Consider the following 18,537-nt stretch of genomic DNA (forward strand, 5'->3'; position numbering starts at 1 on the left):
AAGCAACTGCAGTAACCACTTACAAATATATTATAGATATACAATAACAGTAACCATTTATATAAATATACAACTAGTGTAACCATGTACAAATATATTATAAATATACATTAGAAATGTACAAAGGCAATAATTAACAAATATATTATAAATATACAACTACAGTAACCATTTATATAAATGTACAACTGCAGTAACCACTTACAAATATATTATAAATATACATTATAAATGTACAAAGACAGGAACTACTTACAAATACAAATATATTACAAACCATAAAGTTTCCACTTTAAAATTTGTTATTTGCCTAAGATGCTGCAAACAGTTCTCGGCTAATGTAACTGAATTACTCTTTCCAGGAAAATTACCTCAGAAAAAGTTGATCAGTTTGAGCTTTGCTCTGATTGAAATGACCAAGGGTGAAATTAATTAGTATTTTTGGAATATGCTTTGCCAGTTGGGAATAGGAATTGGAGAATTGGGACCATTGTGTTTCTCGCTTTGTCCCCAATCTGGGCTTCCATCTCGCAAAGCATCACTCTGAGATTGCAGCTTTGCAGAATCTGCCATACCACATCATAGTTTACCTCACAGATCTCTGGGCTTCTCCCCCCACACTGCGAGGAGACATGGTTGATGGTAGCCGGTTCTGGCAAGCTAACTGCTTTCTGGAGCCAAGGTGAAAAGAGGAGGAACTCAACATGTTTGACAAGGCCAGTAGCCAACCAGGAAACACCAAGGGATTTGCACAAAAAAATTAGCAAAGCCCAGTCAAATATTGTAAGGTCCAATCAAGGATTCCAGATTGAACGTTTGACAACATCTGGAATTGGTTTAATTGCTTCAAATTCTTCTATTCGTAAATCTTGCTGCTGGCAAATTTGTAGCTTCTTGAAATTATTGCTGAATAGTTTTCACTTGCTGCCTGCTGATTGCTACCTTGCTTAGCTGTTCAGGTGTGATTTGGTGCTGCCTTAGGAATATGGAATCTGAGCTGATCAGGTGCAAGTGTGACAGAAACACTCATATTTGGTGCAAGGCATGACGCTTGGGGTATGCTGGAAACAGGCGTGCACCGAAGGAAGAATTAGGTTAAATGTTTCTATAGGTGCAGCTTGCTTTTGGTTGTGAGAAAGCACCATATATCATGTTATTTTCCAAATACATTGCATAAACCAGTGTTGAATAAAACTTTTGTGTTTCTTTTGCAGGCATTAGGAAATCTTTACTTTCTTCACGAGTCTTTGAAAAATACCTATCAGTTTGATTTTAAAGGTAACCTTTATGTAACTATTTATTAAAAGATTACAAATAGTGGACTCAATTCTATATTCATCATTTAAAGTTAATGCAGCTGTTGATTGTTGTGTTGTATTTGCGCATCAAATTAAGTGCATTAGTGCCTTTAAGCTTATATTTACTTCCGATACATTTGCCCCATTGTGGAACAGCATGAAACAATAGCTGTTTAAAGCACAAATACATTGCATTGCTCACAGATAGTCATGAACATTTAAGGCTGTGGGCATCACTGGCAAGGCCAGCATTTATTGCCCTTCCCTAATTGCCCTTGAAAGGTGGTGGTGAGCCACCTACTTGAATACAACTGCATGCTTTGCGAGGCCATTTTAAGAGGGCAGTAAACTTCGACCACATTGCTATGGGGCTGGAGTCAAATGTAGGCCGGACAGGGTGAGGCAGCAAATTTTCTTCCCAAGGGACATTAATGAACCCGGTGTGTTTTTATAACAGACTCTGGCTTCATAGTGATCACTACCGATGCTGGATCTTTAATCCAGATTTAATTAATTAATTGAATCCAAATTCTCAGCTATCCTGGTGGGCTTTAAATTAGTGTCTCTAGATCATTAATCCATCACCATAACCATTATGCCACCCGCCCCCCACCCCCTAAACATACTTGTATTTTATGAAACAAAATTATGTGCATGGAGAATTATTTTATAAAATGAGTAAGCAGAATTCCTGAGCTTGTTGTCCAGCAGGGATTACGAATCCTCAAATATCTCAAAAAATGTTTTATTAAAAAAAAGTCTATGCTTATAGTGTACGGGAAGTGCCTTAAGCTCCAAAGCAGCAGTGGTGATGAATACTTCTGACAATACGGCCTCGATTCCCCCAAACTGGGACTGAGTGCATGCGCCAGTGGGAAAACAGGAGAGTTTCTTTTGCTGGAGTCGACAGCGTCTTTCAGGTGGGATTCACCCAACTAAAAGATGTTAATGAGTTAGTTTGGAGCAACTCACTCGCCAGACCCGCTGTTCAGTAACTGGGCCGTCTTTCTTAAAGGGCGCCCTGATCTCCGCGTTCAGAGACAGGATCCCCTCCCGCCAAAAAATGAAATGACGCCCCCCCGCCCCGTGTCCCACCACTGACCAGGAGAACACCATCACACCCTCTGCCCCCAACCCACAAATAACAGGTAAAACCCCCTGACACTATGCAGGTGACCCAACCCTCCCCTCTCAGCTCCACTCCCTCCTCAGACACCCTACTCAGGCCCCCTCCCCCACACCCACTACTCAGGCCCCCAACCCCTCAGAACCCCCACGCAGGCCCCATTCATCCTCACATACTCACTCAGGCACCCGATCCCCTCAGAACCCCCACTCAGCCCTCCCGCCTTTTGATCTGTAACAAATTCAACATGCAGTGCCTTGAAAAAGATTCCATTGACAGCTCAGTGGATTTCTGCTCCAGCCACCTGTGTTTATTTTTATTTCCCTTCACACTTGAATGGATTTCAAGCACTCCATTGATCATGACCACAATGTTGACAGCCCGGCAGCAGCAGAGAGGGGTAAATAGAACATAGAACATAGAACAGTACAGCACAGAACAGGCCCTTCGGCCCACGATGTTGTGCCGAGCTTTATCTGAAAAAAAGATCAAGCTATCCCACTCCCTATCATCCTGGTGTGCTCCATGTGCCTATCCAATAACCACTTAAATGTTCCTAAAGTGTCTAACTCCACTATCACTGCAGGCAGTCCATTCCACACCCCAACCACTCTCTGCGTAAAGAACCTACCTCTGATATCCTTCCTATATCTCCCACCACGAACCCTATAGTTATGCCCCCTTGTAATAGCTCCATCCACCCGAGGAAATAGTCTTTGAACATTCATTCTATCTATCCCCTTCATCATTTTATAAATCTCTATTAAGTCTCCCCTCAGCCTCCTCCGCTCCAGAGAGAACAGCCCGAGCTCCCTCAACCTTTCCTCATAAGACCTACCCTCCAAACCAGGCAGCATCCTGGTAAATCTCCTCTGCACTCTTTCCAGTGCTTCCACATCCTTCTTATAGTGAGGTGACCAGAACTGCACACAATATTCCAAATGTGGTCTCACCAAGGTCCTGTACAGTTGCAGCATAACCCCACGGCTCTTAAACTCCAACCCCCTGTTAATAAAAGCTAACACACTATAGGCCTTCTTCACAGCTCTATCCACTTGAGTGGCAACCTTCAGAGATCTGTGGATATGGACCCCAAGATCTCTCTGTTCCTCCACAGTCTTCAGAACCCTACCTTTGACCCTGTAATCCACATTTAAATTAGTCCTACCAAAATGAATCACCTCACATTTATCAGGGTTAAACTCCATTTGCCATTTTTCAGTCCAGCTTTGCATCCTATCTATGTCTCTTTGCAGCCTACAACAGCCCTCCACCTCATCCACTACTCCACCAATCTTGGTGTCATCAGCAAATTTACTGATCCACCCTTCAGCCCCCTCCTCTAAGTCATTAATAAAAATCACAAAGAGCAGAGGACCAAGCACTGATCCCTGTGGCACTCCGCTAGCAACCTGCCTCCAATCCAAAAATTTTCCATCCACCACCTCCCTCTGTCTTCGATCAGACAGCCAGTTACCTATCCAATCAGCCAACTTTCCCTCTATCCCACACCTCCTCACTTTCATCATAAGCCGACCATGGGGGACCTTATCAAACGCGAATGGCCACTGAATCTACCTCTGAGCCCCCTAGGGGCCCAAGGCACTAGGCCAGCATGTCAGTGCCGGGGTGTCAGGGGACAGTGTACCATTGGCACTGCCAAGGCACGTAGGGAATGGAAGCTGAGTGCGGGGGTTTGAGGGTTTTAAGTAGGGTGTCGGGTCAGAAAAACCTTATGCTACAAGGTGTGTGGGAAGGTGCCTCCCATTGCTGAGGGTTTGGTGTTGCTTCCTGGACCCTCGGAGTCCAGCACACCATGTCCTGGTTTGTGAGAACCTACACCAAAGCCTACCCAGTGCAGACACCGCTGGCGAGGCGAGTGAATAACAGGAGGGTTTTGAATCAGGCTTCATGCCTGCTAATTATATATAATCTGGCCAATTAGAATATTTATTGCAGGCGGGAACCCAATCGGGGTCAGTGGGGTGGGCCAGGTGCACCACTATGGATTTGGCAACAGGCACCAAACCCATTTTTTTCTCCAGTGCCCAATTCTTTTGGCCATCGTGATTGTCACTGGGAGCTAGCGGGCCTGGAGAATTCCCCCACTACACAAAAGCATTAGGTTGCACAGTTACACCGGGGACCTGCATCTCATTTTAAAGTGTTACATGCTCTGCCGTTATTCCATTGCGCAGTGTTTTTATGACTATAAAATTAAGTTATAAAGTATTAGCTTCATTTCTTTGTCAGTGACATGTATTTCTGCTTCTGAACACAGTGCACATTCAAGCTTATTGTATTGCCACTTCTATATTAAATTACCATATTTAGGCAAATAGGGATATTTACTTTTATTGCTCTATTGATTTAGGAATAATCTACTAACAGATTATTGATATAGACAGAATTGACTTCTCATCCACTCCCAGCAGATAACACCGCAGATCAGGACCCAATATTTGACTGTATAGTTGTGTTGCAAAACGAACAAATTTTCCAGTTCATTGTTGGGTGTATAGAATGAAATCAATACTGAATGCTTGATACCTCCCATTCACTACTGTCTCTCACATAACATCACATTTTGTGTGATCAAGTATTTACCCGACTGTAACCCTTCACATTCTTCAAGGTCTGAATTTTTCCAGGGAAGTTGAAGCCCCACCACTGGGTACGGCAGTGGGAACTGGCCCTGCCCCAGCAGGCAGCAGTACCCTGGGGCGACAGCCGATTAATCAGAGGGCCAGCAGCCAGAAGCCATGCCACCATGAGTGGTGATGCCTTGGGTACAAGGATGATGATTGCTGGCGAGAGTCTCTCCATGACCCATAGAACACCCATTGTGGAGCCACCGCTGCCTTCTGAGAGATCACCAGGGATTTACCTGCTGATCCCCCCCCACATGATGGCAGACACTCCTGATGGGGGAAAACATGCCTGTGGGGGCAGGAAAGGACCCTTAATTGGCTCACTGCATGGCTCAATTGATTGCCCAATGGGTGGCTGCACCGCCAAGGTTCTCACTGCTCACAATATGCCATGGTGGCAGGAAAATGTTGGACTCCTCTTCTGATGTTTTCCCTGTCATATTGCCATCCCTCATATCTCCCAACCTATTGCCATTGGGCTGGGGAAACTCAACCTGAAGACCTGTACCAGAGTGCAACTTAGCCTTTTCAACCTTTTAGAAAAAGATTCTAATTTCTCAAGTCCCTTCTAATCACAGTGGTTTTCAATCCATGGTAACATCCTAGTGAATCTGGAATCAAAACCAAGTATTGTTTGTCTTTTTGATTGGCATATCTACTATGGCTGGTAACTAATAACCTGTCCATTTGCAGTCCAACTCCCCTAAAAGGTTCTTTAGCACCATAGGCAATTTGCAGAATCAGTGATAAATGTTGTGATGAGAACAATCAGTCATACTGTTCTTTAAAATAATAGCTTTTTATTGGATGTAATTTAATTTATTTGGTTTTTTTCCCTTCAAGCTAAAAAGTACAAAAAAGTAACAGGTAAAGAAATCTACTCAGAAACGTTAGAAAGCACACCTATGCTGGAAAAGGAGAAATTTCCACAAGATTACTTCCCTGAGGTAAGCTGTAGAGTCTTTTGCAACACAAAGTCGAGTTGTACATTTTTAAAGGTTTATCATTGTTCCTGTACCAATACGAAATCATGTAATTCAACAGCCTGTCAGATAGGACAGCTGCAATGGGATGCATGAAAATGATTTGCTCAACAAGTTGGAGTTTGGGATGGATCACTGATGCTCTTCTTGCCTTTGTTCAGCGAATTATTTTCATTCTTACAATTGGGATGTTTAGTTTTAAATTTAGGGTCAACAAAGAGGGTCAAATGACCTGTTTAACCTCTACCTGACCTTAAACATTGGGTGATTTGATTATTAGAGATCAAAGAAAAGCTTAGGTTTCTTTGCTGAGAGGAAGGTGCAAGGTATTTGTGTTTGGAAACAATGGCAACATTCTCTGGTTTTGCAATAAGTAGACTCTGAGTCTGCCAAAGTTCCAGAAAGGCGTTGACGGTATCGGGGCTGTAGACTGTCCATTTACTTTTAAGATGGAAAGGAGTTGGGATCAAAGAACAATATATAGCATTTCTACATGAATGTAAGCGGGGGCGGGGAGGGTTATATTTTTCAAGTTGCCTTGCGGACAAAGGCAGAAGAAGCTACTTTAGAGATCAGGTTACAGGCTTCCCTACAAACTAATGAATATCATCAAACAGGCAACATAGTTTAGCAGAGAGGAAAGGCTATTTAATTTTTTGAGCTCCTACAGCCAGATGTGAGAGGGAGAGGGTTTCTAGTCAAAGAAATACATCCTGCAGTCTTCTCTGGATTGTGGGAGATATAGTTGAGGGAGGGTGGGTGGTGGGGTGGTGGTGAGGAGCTTTACTGGACAAGCTTTACTGCTGGTAAAGGATCCAGGAAACTCTCCAAAACTGAGTAAAGCACTAGGAGGTGGTCTCTTGAAGATGCTACTCAGAGAAAGGCAGATGCAGGAACTCATTGGAAGCAAGAACAACTGTTTGCTAAAATGACTGTAATTCTTTGGAGAGTGTGATGCTAAGTATAAATATTACAAGGGGAATGTTCCTTTTCTGCAGATTAAAGAATAAGTTATCTACAAAAGGAAAATAATAGTGAGCCAAAAATATTTTCATTTGCATATAGTGAATGTTTTAAAGTGGGAAATCTTGCCGTGTCATTCTTTCAGCTGGTAACTACAAGTCTGAATCATTTTTTAAAAGTTATCGGTCTCCAAGGAGACCGGAGCATAATTGATCTCTCGGCTCCTAATTCCGTTGTGTTCGTTTGGACAACGAAGCCGAGTAACAATAAAAATGTTTTTAAAAAATTGATGACACTCGAGCCCACAGTGAACTGAGGTCATGTGACATAATTAACATTACTTCTGGGTCATGAAATAACTCACAGCAGCATAGCTGGAGAGACCACATGTGTGATGGCATGTGTATATAGTGAATGCAGAGACAGTATTTGTTTCTTTGCTTATATCTTTGCTCTGGCTAATTGAAACCTGGAGTGGATATGCTTCAATAACTTAGGCTCACTATCCTTTCTTTGCCAATTAAGTTTGTTACAAAGCTTTCCCCATTATGCTTTTGAAAATTGTCCCAAAATCTCTTGCATCATCTTAAAGTACGATATAAATCAAAGCCTGTCTTATTATGTTTGATAATTTAATATTGCTTTCAATGATGTAAATAAGACAGAATAATTGTAACTGGTAAATATATCAGACAGAGAACACCACTCTCCATCTTCGTAATAACCAGTTCCATTCTGCAACTGACATATATGCAAACGATCCTCTCAATTGGTTTAAGACTGATTTCTTTCTCTTTATTACTGCCGCTTAAAGATGATCTAAAAGTAATTACATTGATTGAGGTATAATGCAATCCAAAATAATTACAATTCACTGCATATAAAACTAACAAAACTTTTCATGGTGATTTATTGTACCTCTTGGCTGTATATGAATCTCAAATGATGCCTTTGGGACCAGCACTTGAGATAATGTTAGGCTATTTAAAAAGAACAGATTTGTGTAGTCTATCAGACCTGAATAATTTTTGCCAGTAGTGAGAAATTGGTTGTTATCATACATCATAGATACTGCTCAAAGCTCTTATGAAAGATGAATTAATTTCACTAATGCTTTAATGTGAACCTTTCATGAACAAAGCTGCACGGAGATAACCTTGTAGGGGTCTTGAGTTTCTCAATAGTGATTTATGTCATCTTTTAATAAAGGAAACAGCTTGTATATAATCCATCTGCTGTGCAAAGAAGGAATACTGACTTGCAGTACATAGGATTTTCACTTCCATTTTTATTTAACATGGCAGACTGATGAAAGGCTTCAAGGAAGACTAATACAAGCCCAGTTTACACTCAGCGTTGCTAAATTGATTGGTAATTCCAGCTTTAAATTATACCGAGCCCCTTCCCCAACACCCCCCTCAGCAATTGCCATCAGAAAGATGGATTATATGAGGAGAGCTACTGAACAAACATTTGCGGGGCCATTTCTCTGCATCAACTTTGAATGTTTTACAAAATTGAGGAAGAAGTGAAAAGACTAATTTAGATCTCTGATTTGTCAGTTCAGTTGTAATTCTATAACAGGCCAGCACGAGGTTCAGATCCAGAAGGATTCCTTTTCTGTCATTTCTTTCTTGGTTATCACACAGTGCATTGTTTCATGGTTCGAACAGCCAAAAAGCTTTGATTTAAGGTTTCTTAACTATCTAACTAACCACTAAGAGGCACATGAGTAAAGCTATGACTGTCTTGCCTTTCAGTTTTCTTTTTATTACTATTCTGTTGATACACGGGAACATTTACACATTGCTCAATATGATTGCCTGGTCAAAAGTAGCTGGTGTGAAAACTGCTGCTGGGAACATTGTCCTGTCATTCTTTGCATAGTGCAATATTGCAACTTCTGTTTTAATGGTTGGATAGTCAGCACCACTGGAGAAAAGGGCAGCCAGGAGATACTAGGTTGCTTATATATGTATCCGTATATGTATGCATGTGTGCATGTATGTATGGGTTTGGACAGAATGGGTATGGGCAGCACTTTGGTTAGCACTGCTGCCTCACAGCGCCAGGGACCTGGGTTCGATTCCCGGCTTGGGTCACTGTCTGTGTGTAGTTTGCACATTCTCCCCGTGTCTGCGTGAGTTTCCTCCGGGTGCTCCGGTTTCCTCCCACAGTCCAAAGATGCATGGGTTAGGTGCATTGGCCATGCTAAATTACCCTTTAGTGTCCTGGGATGTGTAGGTTAGGGGGATTAGTGGGGTAACTGTGTGGAGTTGTAGGGATTGGGCCTGGGGTGGGATTGTTGTCAATGCAGACTCGATAGGCCAAATGACCTCTTTCAGCACTCTGAGGTTTCTATGATCTAAGTAGATAGTGTCGTACTGACTCCAGACCACCTGTTTGCCTGCTTGAGTTTCTATCCTTAATCTTGGTTGATGATATTTATGGATAATCACATGTGAATGAGGAAGTAGTTACATGGTGATGCCAACCATCCCATTTTGCATTATTTCCACTATACTTATGCTGAGCCTTAATTTATCAAATACAACTGCTCACCAGGGTGGCGAAGGGCTACCTTGAAATTGGTAGTATTTTAAAAGGATATTCTTGTTGAAATTTTATTGCACAGTATTTTTTCCCCTGCTATTGCCATGTACTTTGTCATCTGTCTTTCTATTATTTGGTGGGGAGTTGCCATTTATTTCACACCCCCACCCCACCCCAGCCCACCTCTCCATCCCACCACAGAGCATGTTGAACTCCGTATTGGGGATTTCAATATTTCCTTGTTTCTTTGGTAAAGAGGAGGTGAGAGAATGTACACCTGCCAGTACTTTCCAAGCTGGATATATAACTGTATTTAACACAACAGCAATATTTCTCAAAGCATCATTTTATGGAGGAGTAGTGCAATATGCTGCAAGATGATCTGATATCCTCCTCCAACATATATATGCTCTGCAGGTGGCTTTTGGATCACTACTACCCAAAACTTGGACAACGACTGGGGTCATCTATAACATGAACCAAGCAAGCTATGGCTGGAGCTAACAATTTCATCAACTTCCCAAAGGAAGACCATTGGTGATGCTATAGAGTACTGTACCTATTGAAATACCATGCTAGAAGAATGTCACCCATGAGGCTGTACACACTCCTTTATCACTGTCCCAGTGTATGCCTTTAGCAAAGGGCACCAACTGTTTGCAACTAGTAGGACATTGTCCTACAAGTGCATGCTCACTTCCCTGGGAGCTGGTATACTGCCTTTCTGATCAGAATGGACCATGCCAGTGTGTGGTGGCCAGGTCATGACCATCTCCAAAAAGGGAGAGTCCGACCATCACCTCTGCACATTCAATACCATTGCTGAATCTGCCACCATCAACATCCAGAGGGTTACTGTTGACCAGAAATTTAACTGGACTAATCATGGAAATACTGTGGCTACAAGAGCTGGGTTGAAGCTGGTAATTCTGCTGCAACTCTCTCCCTCTCGACTCCTCATCTATAAGGCACATGTCAAGAGTGTAATGGAATATTGTCCACTTACCTGAATGAGTGTAACTCCAACAATACTCAAGAAACTCAACGCCATCCAAAATAGAGCAACCTACTTGATTGACACTACATTAAACGTCACTCCTTCCAATGGCAGCACACAGCAGCAGCAATGTACACTGATGCAGCAAGATACATTGCAACAATTGATAAAGACTCCTTTGATAACCATTCCAAACCTGTAATGTCTAGGGCAGCAGAAACATTAGAGAACACCACCACCTGCAAGCTCACTGAAAGCCACTCACCATCCTGGTTGGGAACTAGATTGCCATTCTTTCACTGTCGATGGGTCAAAATCTTGGAACTTCCTCCCTAACAGCATTGTTAGAGTACCTACATCAGATGGACTGCAGCAGTTCAAGAAGGCAGCTCACCACCACCATCTCGAGGGCAATTGGGCAATGAATACTGGTTTACTGGTGAGGACAGGATGGACTGAATGGCCTCTGCCTGCACTGTAACAATTCTGAGATTCTGTGAAACATATTGAATGTGAATTGCGCTAGCAGTGCCACATGTTGAGGGGGCCTGCTTGTTTTCCCTGCAGTGACAAGTTCAGAGGAGGAACAGATGAATAGTGGAATTGTTTCCCAAGGAGGAAAGCTCACAACATATCTGAGTTGGAAGTGTGACATGAGAACTTTTTGATATGGTTCACCGACAGTTTGTAAATCATAGAATCCCTACAGTGCAGAAGGAGGCCATTCGGTCTATCAGTCCTGCATCGCCAACAATCTCACCAGGCCCTGCAACGTATTTACCCTACTCGTCCCCCTGACAATATCGGGCAATTTAGCATGGCCAATGCACCTAACCCATGCATCTTTGGAGTGTGGGAGGAAACCAGAGCACCCGAAGGAAACCCACACAGACACGGACATGGAGGGAACGTGCAAACACCCGCAGATAGTCACCAGAGGCCGGATTTGAACCCGAGTCCCTGGCACTGAGGCAGCAGTGCTAACCACTGTGCCACCGTGCCAGCCCCCCTCTGGGTACAATTGCAGGAGAGGCAGAATGTCTTGGTGAAATGCAGCTAGTACATGCTCTCTCACTTTTAAAAGCAACCACAAACTAAGTTTAGACAGTATCGTTAATAAAAAAAACCCAAGGGCAGCACGGTAGCACAGTGGTTAGCACTGCTGCTTCACAGCTCCAGGGTCCTGGGTTCGATTCCCGGCTTGGGTCACTGTCTGTGTGGAGTTTGCACATTCTCCTCGTGTCTGCGTGGGTTTCCTCCGGGTGCTCCGGTTTCCTCCCACAGTCCAAAGATGTGCGGGTTAGGTTGATTGGCCATGCTAAAATTGCCCCTTAGTGTCCTGGGATGCGTAGGTTAGAGGGATTAGCGGGTAAATATGTCGGGATATGGGGTAGGGCCTGGGTGGGATTGTGGTCGGTGCAGACACGATGGGCCGAATGGCCTCTTTCTGTACTGTAGGGTTTCTATGTTTCTATGTGCTTCACAAGCATTTTAGAACAAAATATGACATTGAGCCATAAGATAGGTGACCAAAATCCTGGTCAAAATTGCAGGTTTTAAGGAATACCCAAAAGGAAAGGATGGTACGGACGTGGAGAGGTATAGGGGCAGGTATTCCAGAACTTAGGCATAGGCAACTGAAGGCACAGCCACCATCGGTGAAATATTATCACCTTCATCTCATTCTCACCTTCCTCATCCCAACATCTTCAATAATCTTGCTCCCAGATTGCGCAGGGCTTTCTCCGCGTAAGGGGTTTGTGCTCCGAGCTTAGCGCAGCTGCCACCAGTACATTATCCCTCTCTCCTTTTATGCTGCCTGATCTTAAAGAAAGAAATTTAAAAAATATTAAACTAATATGATAGGCAATGCCAAGAGCTCAGAATGAGTATGAGAACAAAGATTGAGGTTCTGATTGAGGGTTAGTGCTCAGTGAAATCGTGATGGGTCAGTCTCAGGTGAGGCAAAATTCCAGTTATGTCGAGGTCGTCATCTGTTTCCACCAGCAGAATAGCAAGAAATTGTCTAAGTTTGTCATATTGTAAATGTGGGATGGGTGTGTGTGTGTCTAATTTAATTAAACTGAAGGCCGTTAGTAATACTATAAGATTCAAATCATCGAGGTGTAAAAGTAAGTGTTTGAAATGGAGATGCGCCATGATGAGGGATAATGATGAGGGAACTACATGAATAAAAATTTGCACAAGGAGATGAGGGGATAAGTTGAAGTTTAGCTGTTGTATTTCAAAAGTAAAATTTACAATTGGCCATATCACAAATGAATAAAGCAAAATGTTAAGTTTATTTTTACCCAGAAGTAATAGCAACCAAAAAAATTCAAAGACTTCTATAGTCTGTGAAAAGGAACTTTTGCAAAAAACGTCAGAAACAATAAAGTTTAAAGATGAAAGAGAACAAACCTAACTAAGGAAAGAATGAAAGCTGTGTGAGTGGAGAGTGGCCATGTGATATCCTGAAGAATCTGCTGTGTTTAGAGAGAGCTGTGAAAAACAAAGTAAGTTCCAGCCAGCCTCAGAAAAGTGGTTGGCTGTTCCAGAAAGCAAACTTTTATTCCAAGTCTTGGAATTCCTTTATCAGGTGAGAGAGGGGGAAACCTTGAGAACTATAGCAACAGTGGATGTCTTGTGATAATACTGGAATTTCTACAGATTAGGGTGGCACAGTACTTAGCACTGCTGTGTCACAGCACCAGGGACACGGGTTCGATTCCTGACTTGGGTCATTGTCTGTGCGGAGTTTGCACGTTCTCCCCGTGTCTGCGTGGGTTTCCTCCGGATGCCCTTGTTTCCTCCCACAGCCCGAAAGATGTGTTGGTTAGGTGCATTGGCTGTGCTAAATTCTCCCTCAGTGTACCCGAACAAGCGCCGGAGTGTGGCGACTAGGGGATTTTCACAGTAACTTCATTGCAGCATTAATGTAAGCCTACTTGTGACATTAATCAATAAACTTTAAAAAGATTAAGAATCTATCCGGGACTGTTGCCTGAAAATGGTGTTTGGTTGTAAGTTTAACTAAGCAGAAATCTTTTGGGAAATGTTTGTCGGACTACTTTTAACTGTGTAAATATAATCTTGTGTGTTTAAGTTTTCTTTTCTTTATAATAGTAAATGTTTTAATTTAATAGTTGCAATCTCCAAGAGTGGTATTGGAATTCTTACCCCTGACTTGAGTGTACATCCTTCCTCGCAATAAAATACAAATTGCAAATCATTGTGATAGCTTGTCCAAGTTTCCACCTGCCGTATTGTAATAATATGACTGCGCCAACCGATCAGAATGGATTTAGATCACATAATAGTGTGGAATCATAGAGCACTGGGCATGTCATTATTTGACATTGAGATCTTCCCGTGAAAGGACTTGCAAAGCCTGTGAGTATGGCAGCACCACACATTGAGAACAGGGAGGAGCAGGTTAAGGCTTATCAACCCGATGACAAAGCACTGTTCACTCATGTGGGAGACTGGCATGGAGACAACTGGGGGAAATGTATACAGAGATGAACGATGCCATACATTGCATGATAGAATTGGCCAATGATTGAAATTATAGATGCAATGCCTTCTTCAACTGAGGAGCCCAAGGAGACCGATGACCCTGAAGAATCTGATGAATGCCTGTCCACTTGCAGAGCAGAAGAAGATAAGTGTTTTTCCAGATCTAACTCCTGACAATTTTCAGTGCAAAGCGCTGGTGTTTTACTGCGTCAGGCCATTGTAAGGTGCGAACAAATTAAATAGTCTTTTTCACGCATTTGCTGCTTTACTGTGCCTTCATTTGGCATTTTGAATCTGTTATTTTTGACATAGGCCGCATTTGTAGGCACATCGGGTTACAAAGAGATGCATTCATGTGGGACAGGGGCCTCCTAGGCTATCATGAAGCTCCATTTAACATGTATTTGTGGGCAGATCCCCTGGGATTTTACTGCATGTGCTCCAGCACTGCATCCCCAAGGAAGAGGTCAGTTTTTACAGTGACATTCTGTACAGGGCATTTTGTGGGATGAATGCATGGAAATATGTGAGTAAACTATTGAAGTCGAAGGGAGGTGTGTGCGGGAAATATTTCATGCAGAGAGTGGTAGGTGCCTGGAACGCACTGCCAGACGATGTGGTGGAAGCAGACACATTAGCAACATTTATGAGGCATCTGGATTGGTATGTGAATAGGGAGGGAATAGAGGGATACGGACCAAGTAAGGGCAGAAGCTTTTTTTTATAGTTATGGCATCATGATCGGCACAGGCTTGGAGGGCCAAAGGGCCATTTTCTTGTGCTGTACTTTTCTTTGTTCTTTGTACTTTTAGCAAGTAAAGGCAGATAAGCGTGAGTTTGGAGTGTATTCTTAGATGGTATAGCTGACTCCTTTCGCCTTTCCAGCCCTGGTAAAATGATGAAACGTTGTGTGAATAGGATCTTGGAGTCAATACTGATTGTCCTGTCTACCTTTCTCCACTGGCCCAAGCTGCCCTCATTGATCTTATGTTTCTCCCTTCCCAAAAGCACATTTTTCCCACAGGAGAACGTCCACATATGTGTCAGCAGATGCTTTAGACATTGGATTTTAACTAACTCATCTACTGGTTGGAAGAATAATTATTGAACCCTTTTATGTTTGGTCATTTCAAGGCGGCTCCTCCCACTTCTGTCTCCATACCTGGCAACACATGTACTGTTGGAGACATTTTGACAAAGTGGTACATGCCCTGTTCGTGCTAAAACTCATTGCCCTCCTTCCTGGATGGCACAGTGGTTAGCACTGCTGCCTCACAGTGCCAGGGACCTGGGTTCAATTCCAGCCTTCGCTGACAGTCTGGAGTTTATACGTTCTCCCCATGTCTGCTTGGGTTTCCTCCGGGTGCTCTAGTTTCCTCCCACACTCCTAAGATGTGGAGGTTAGTGGATTGGTCATGCTAAATTGCCCCTTAGTGTTCCAAGATGTGTAGGTTAGGGGGATTAGCGCAGTAAATGCGTGGGGTTACGGGGCTAGAGCAGGGATTGGGCCTGAGTAAGATGCTGTGTCAGAGAGTCAGTGCAGACTCAATGGGCCGAATGGCGGCCTCCTGCACTGTGGGAATTCTGTATTCTATTCTATTCTATTACAATGTGTGTTATTGGGTCCTCAGATTCAACTCGCAACGAGTAGCTTCTTGGGAGCCAAGATAATCACAAAATCATAATCACAATTTATTTAGTGCCGTTTCCGACCTCAGGTCATTCCTTACAACCAAGTGTAGAAGGACAAGCCAATGGAATTGGATAACAGAGCAGTGTCGATGGAAAAGTGATCATTCATGTCAAATTTCTGCACCAAGAACAGTAAAAGATTGCATGTCATGGACACAGTTGCAGAGGCTGTAATTTGCAGTTTTCAGCACAGCCTGTGTGTGTGGCAAATGTCAGGCCAGAGGGATTTGAACAGGAACCCTTGGTTGGATGACCATAGAGCTAGGAAGCAATAGCACACTGGAGCACACTAGAAAGAAAAGGGAGCCTGAAACTCGGATATTAGCTGGAAAGAACAGATTAACTTTGGATCAAGTTCTTTATAGAGGAATGGTAACATCGGTTTTGAAAGGGACAGTGCTCGAGGACAGAGAGGACCATTAACACTCTGAACAAGCACAGAGGTTAGCTGATTGGCCTAGAGCCGATTGGTCTAGAGCTGATTGGGAAGAGAATGAAAGAAGTGAGAGCAAGGTCTGGTGGAAGAAGTAAGCTTGGCTATTGGGAGAATTGCAAATGAACGGAGAGTGGGTCGCTTCAGGAACAGGGCAAAATAAAGAAAAGTTGCTAGAAAGACATGTGTTTGGACGAATTAGATCTTGAAGAGATAAAAATCCATGAGATTTCACGATCAGTGTTGAAGGAGAGGATGGAAGGGTGAGGGGAGAAGGGAGCACTGTATACAAATCCACTAATACCCAGACTTTCATTTCAATTGAAAGTAGTTTGTAAAGTAGAGCAAACAAAGGACTCGTTTAACTTTGTCAAAATCATTTTTATTCTACAGCAATGATACCCTTCCCAATGGAACTGGTAAAAGGGAAGGACTAGGGGATTTACACAGTAACTTCATTGCAGTGTTAATGTAAGTCTACTTGTGACACTAATAAATAACCTTTAATTGTTAAATAACTGGAACTGGTAATAGGGAAGGACTAATCGTTAAATAATGCAATCTGTCACCCATTCTTCGTGCATAACAGTTATATGTCTGAAAAGACTAATACAACTCAATTTAGAAATTTGTGCTTGATGCTGTATGACATGACAAATATGAGAAAGATTAAAAGGAACTCTGTTCATAAATAATCCAATTTGTGCACATAACAATTTGTCTACTATTTTAAAAATACCATTTGTTACTGGTTTATTTTAAAATCTTGAACATTCATAAAATGAGATTTATCATTCCTGCTATAATGTAATAGCAATAATGAGCTTGGATGAGTTCATTGTTGGTAAATAACCCAGTTTGACATTAGTTTAGGCAGCTGGTTTTGGCTCGTGCTCTCACCAATCTGATGTGAATCATTGTTCATTAATGCTCACAGATTGCCCTGGTATTTTTAGCATAAAAATGGGTCACCACTAACTGCATTCAGTATTATTGTATCTGCATTAAGCTGCAAGACGTAGGAAGCAACAGAAAGATGTGAAGCTAATTACAGCCAGAAATTGTACTATTTATAATTTGTGCGAGTATTTTGCTCTTTATATGGTATTTAGTTACAGATTAGGCAACAGAACTGTAACACAATGTTCACAAGTTTGAACCTTGAACTTTGCCTGGGCGGGAAGCATGATTTCATTTGGCGTGACATTCTCCGTTTTTGGACTATATCTAATCAACAATTTATGTGTCTGCATTGAATCTGTTGCTATTACTGATGTAATTCTATTGCTATTCACTGATGTAAGCAGCATCACCTGATGTATTCCACGTTATTAATTTAATGCATAATCAGATTGAGCAATTAAAGATAATTGATTAATACCGCTTGGTAATGTTTACTCATCTTGTTCAGTTTTCTTCTCATAATTCTCATTTGGCCTGGCGGTTGTTTCCTTTGAGAATGATGCAGGTAGCATTTTCCACCCACCCCTCACACCTCTGCCGCATGTTTTGCGATGCTGGAGGCAGCCCGCCATTGACTGACGGTGGGATCTTGACTGATGTCTACAGGATTTTGTGTGCCTTGCAGCCACCCATTGCCTGGGGGAATGCAACTCAGGGGGTTGCCATTGGCAAGACCCGAAGATTCAACTGGCAGAAATGGCCAGAAAATCTCAGCCTACATGTTTACTGTTCTTACTCTCAACAGTGATTTTAAAAAACTCGAAGTTAAATTCTACTTTACTTGGAATTACTTCCTTATTATCATAAAATGGTTACAGCATAGAAAGAGACCATTTGGCTGAATCTACTTGCGCCAGAATCAACCATCAATGATCCTTGAATTGAAAAGATATTTGGATACCGCAAAATAACATTACTGTCCTTCATAGTTACCTGTATATATCCTCTCAATGATTGAATCAAATTTTTACTTTGCTATGAGCTTCCTGCCTGATATTGGTCTGACTTATTTTGTGACATAGGTCCCAAATGAGTCAATAAATATTTCATAGGCCTTGCCACAACTGGTGCAGAAATGATAAAATGGGATACAAATCTATATCACAAATATGGTCAGGTGAGAGGTCAGAAAACAAGGTTGAACATGGATCCACCATTCACACAATATTGGCTATTTGTAATGTGACTTGGTGTTGGTGGGTTGGGTTTTGTGGTGGGCCCTCTATCTGTTGATGAGAATCTGCCTGATCATGTTTCCAAGCACAGACAGGAATTTTGACTTGCATATCCCTGGCAAGTATTATGTGACCAGGTTCTGCTTTAGGCCTATTGGAAGCTCTGCTACCAAAGGAAGTGGGC

The 18,537-nt window shown here is 42.4% G+C and overlaps 1 protein-coding gene across 4 annotated transcripts in view; it reads left to right on the plus strand.

Moving 5' to 3' along the window:
- The window catches only part of inpp5a (inositol polyphosphate-5-phosphatase A), a 534,961-nt gene that overhangs the window by 338,120 nt on the left and 178,304 nt on the right, over window positions 1-18,537 (plus strand). For all 4 annotated transcript variants that reach the window (XM_078223475.1, XM_078223474.1, XM_078223473.1 and 1 more), the window contains exons 5-6: window positions 1,215-1,278; window positions 5,919-6,022. In XM_078223475.1, coding sequence (XP_078079601.1) covers window positions 1,215-1,278; window positions 5,919-6,022 — 168 coding nt within the window. The remainder of the gene's footprint in view (window positions 1-1,214; window positions 1,279-5,918; window positions 6,023-18,537) is intronic.

This window comes from Mustelus asterias, chromosome 11 (genome assembly GCF_964213995.1).
Source record: "Mustelus asterias chromosome 11, sMusAst1.hap1.1, whole genome shotgun sequence".
NCBI classification, from domain to species: Eukaryota; Metazoa; Chordata; class Chondrichthyes; order Carcharhiniformes; family Triakidae; genus Mustelus; species Mustelus asterias.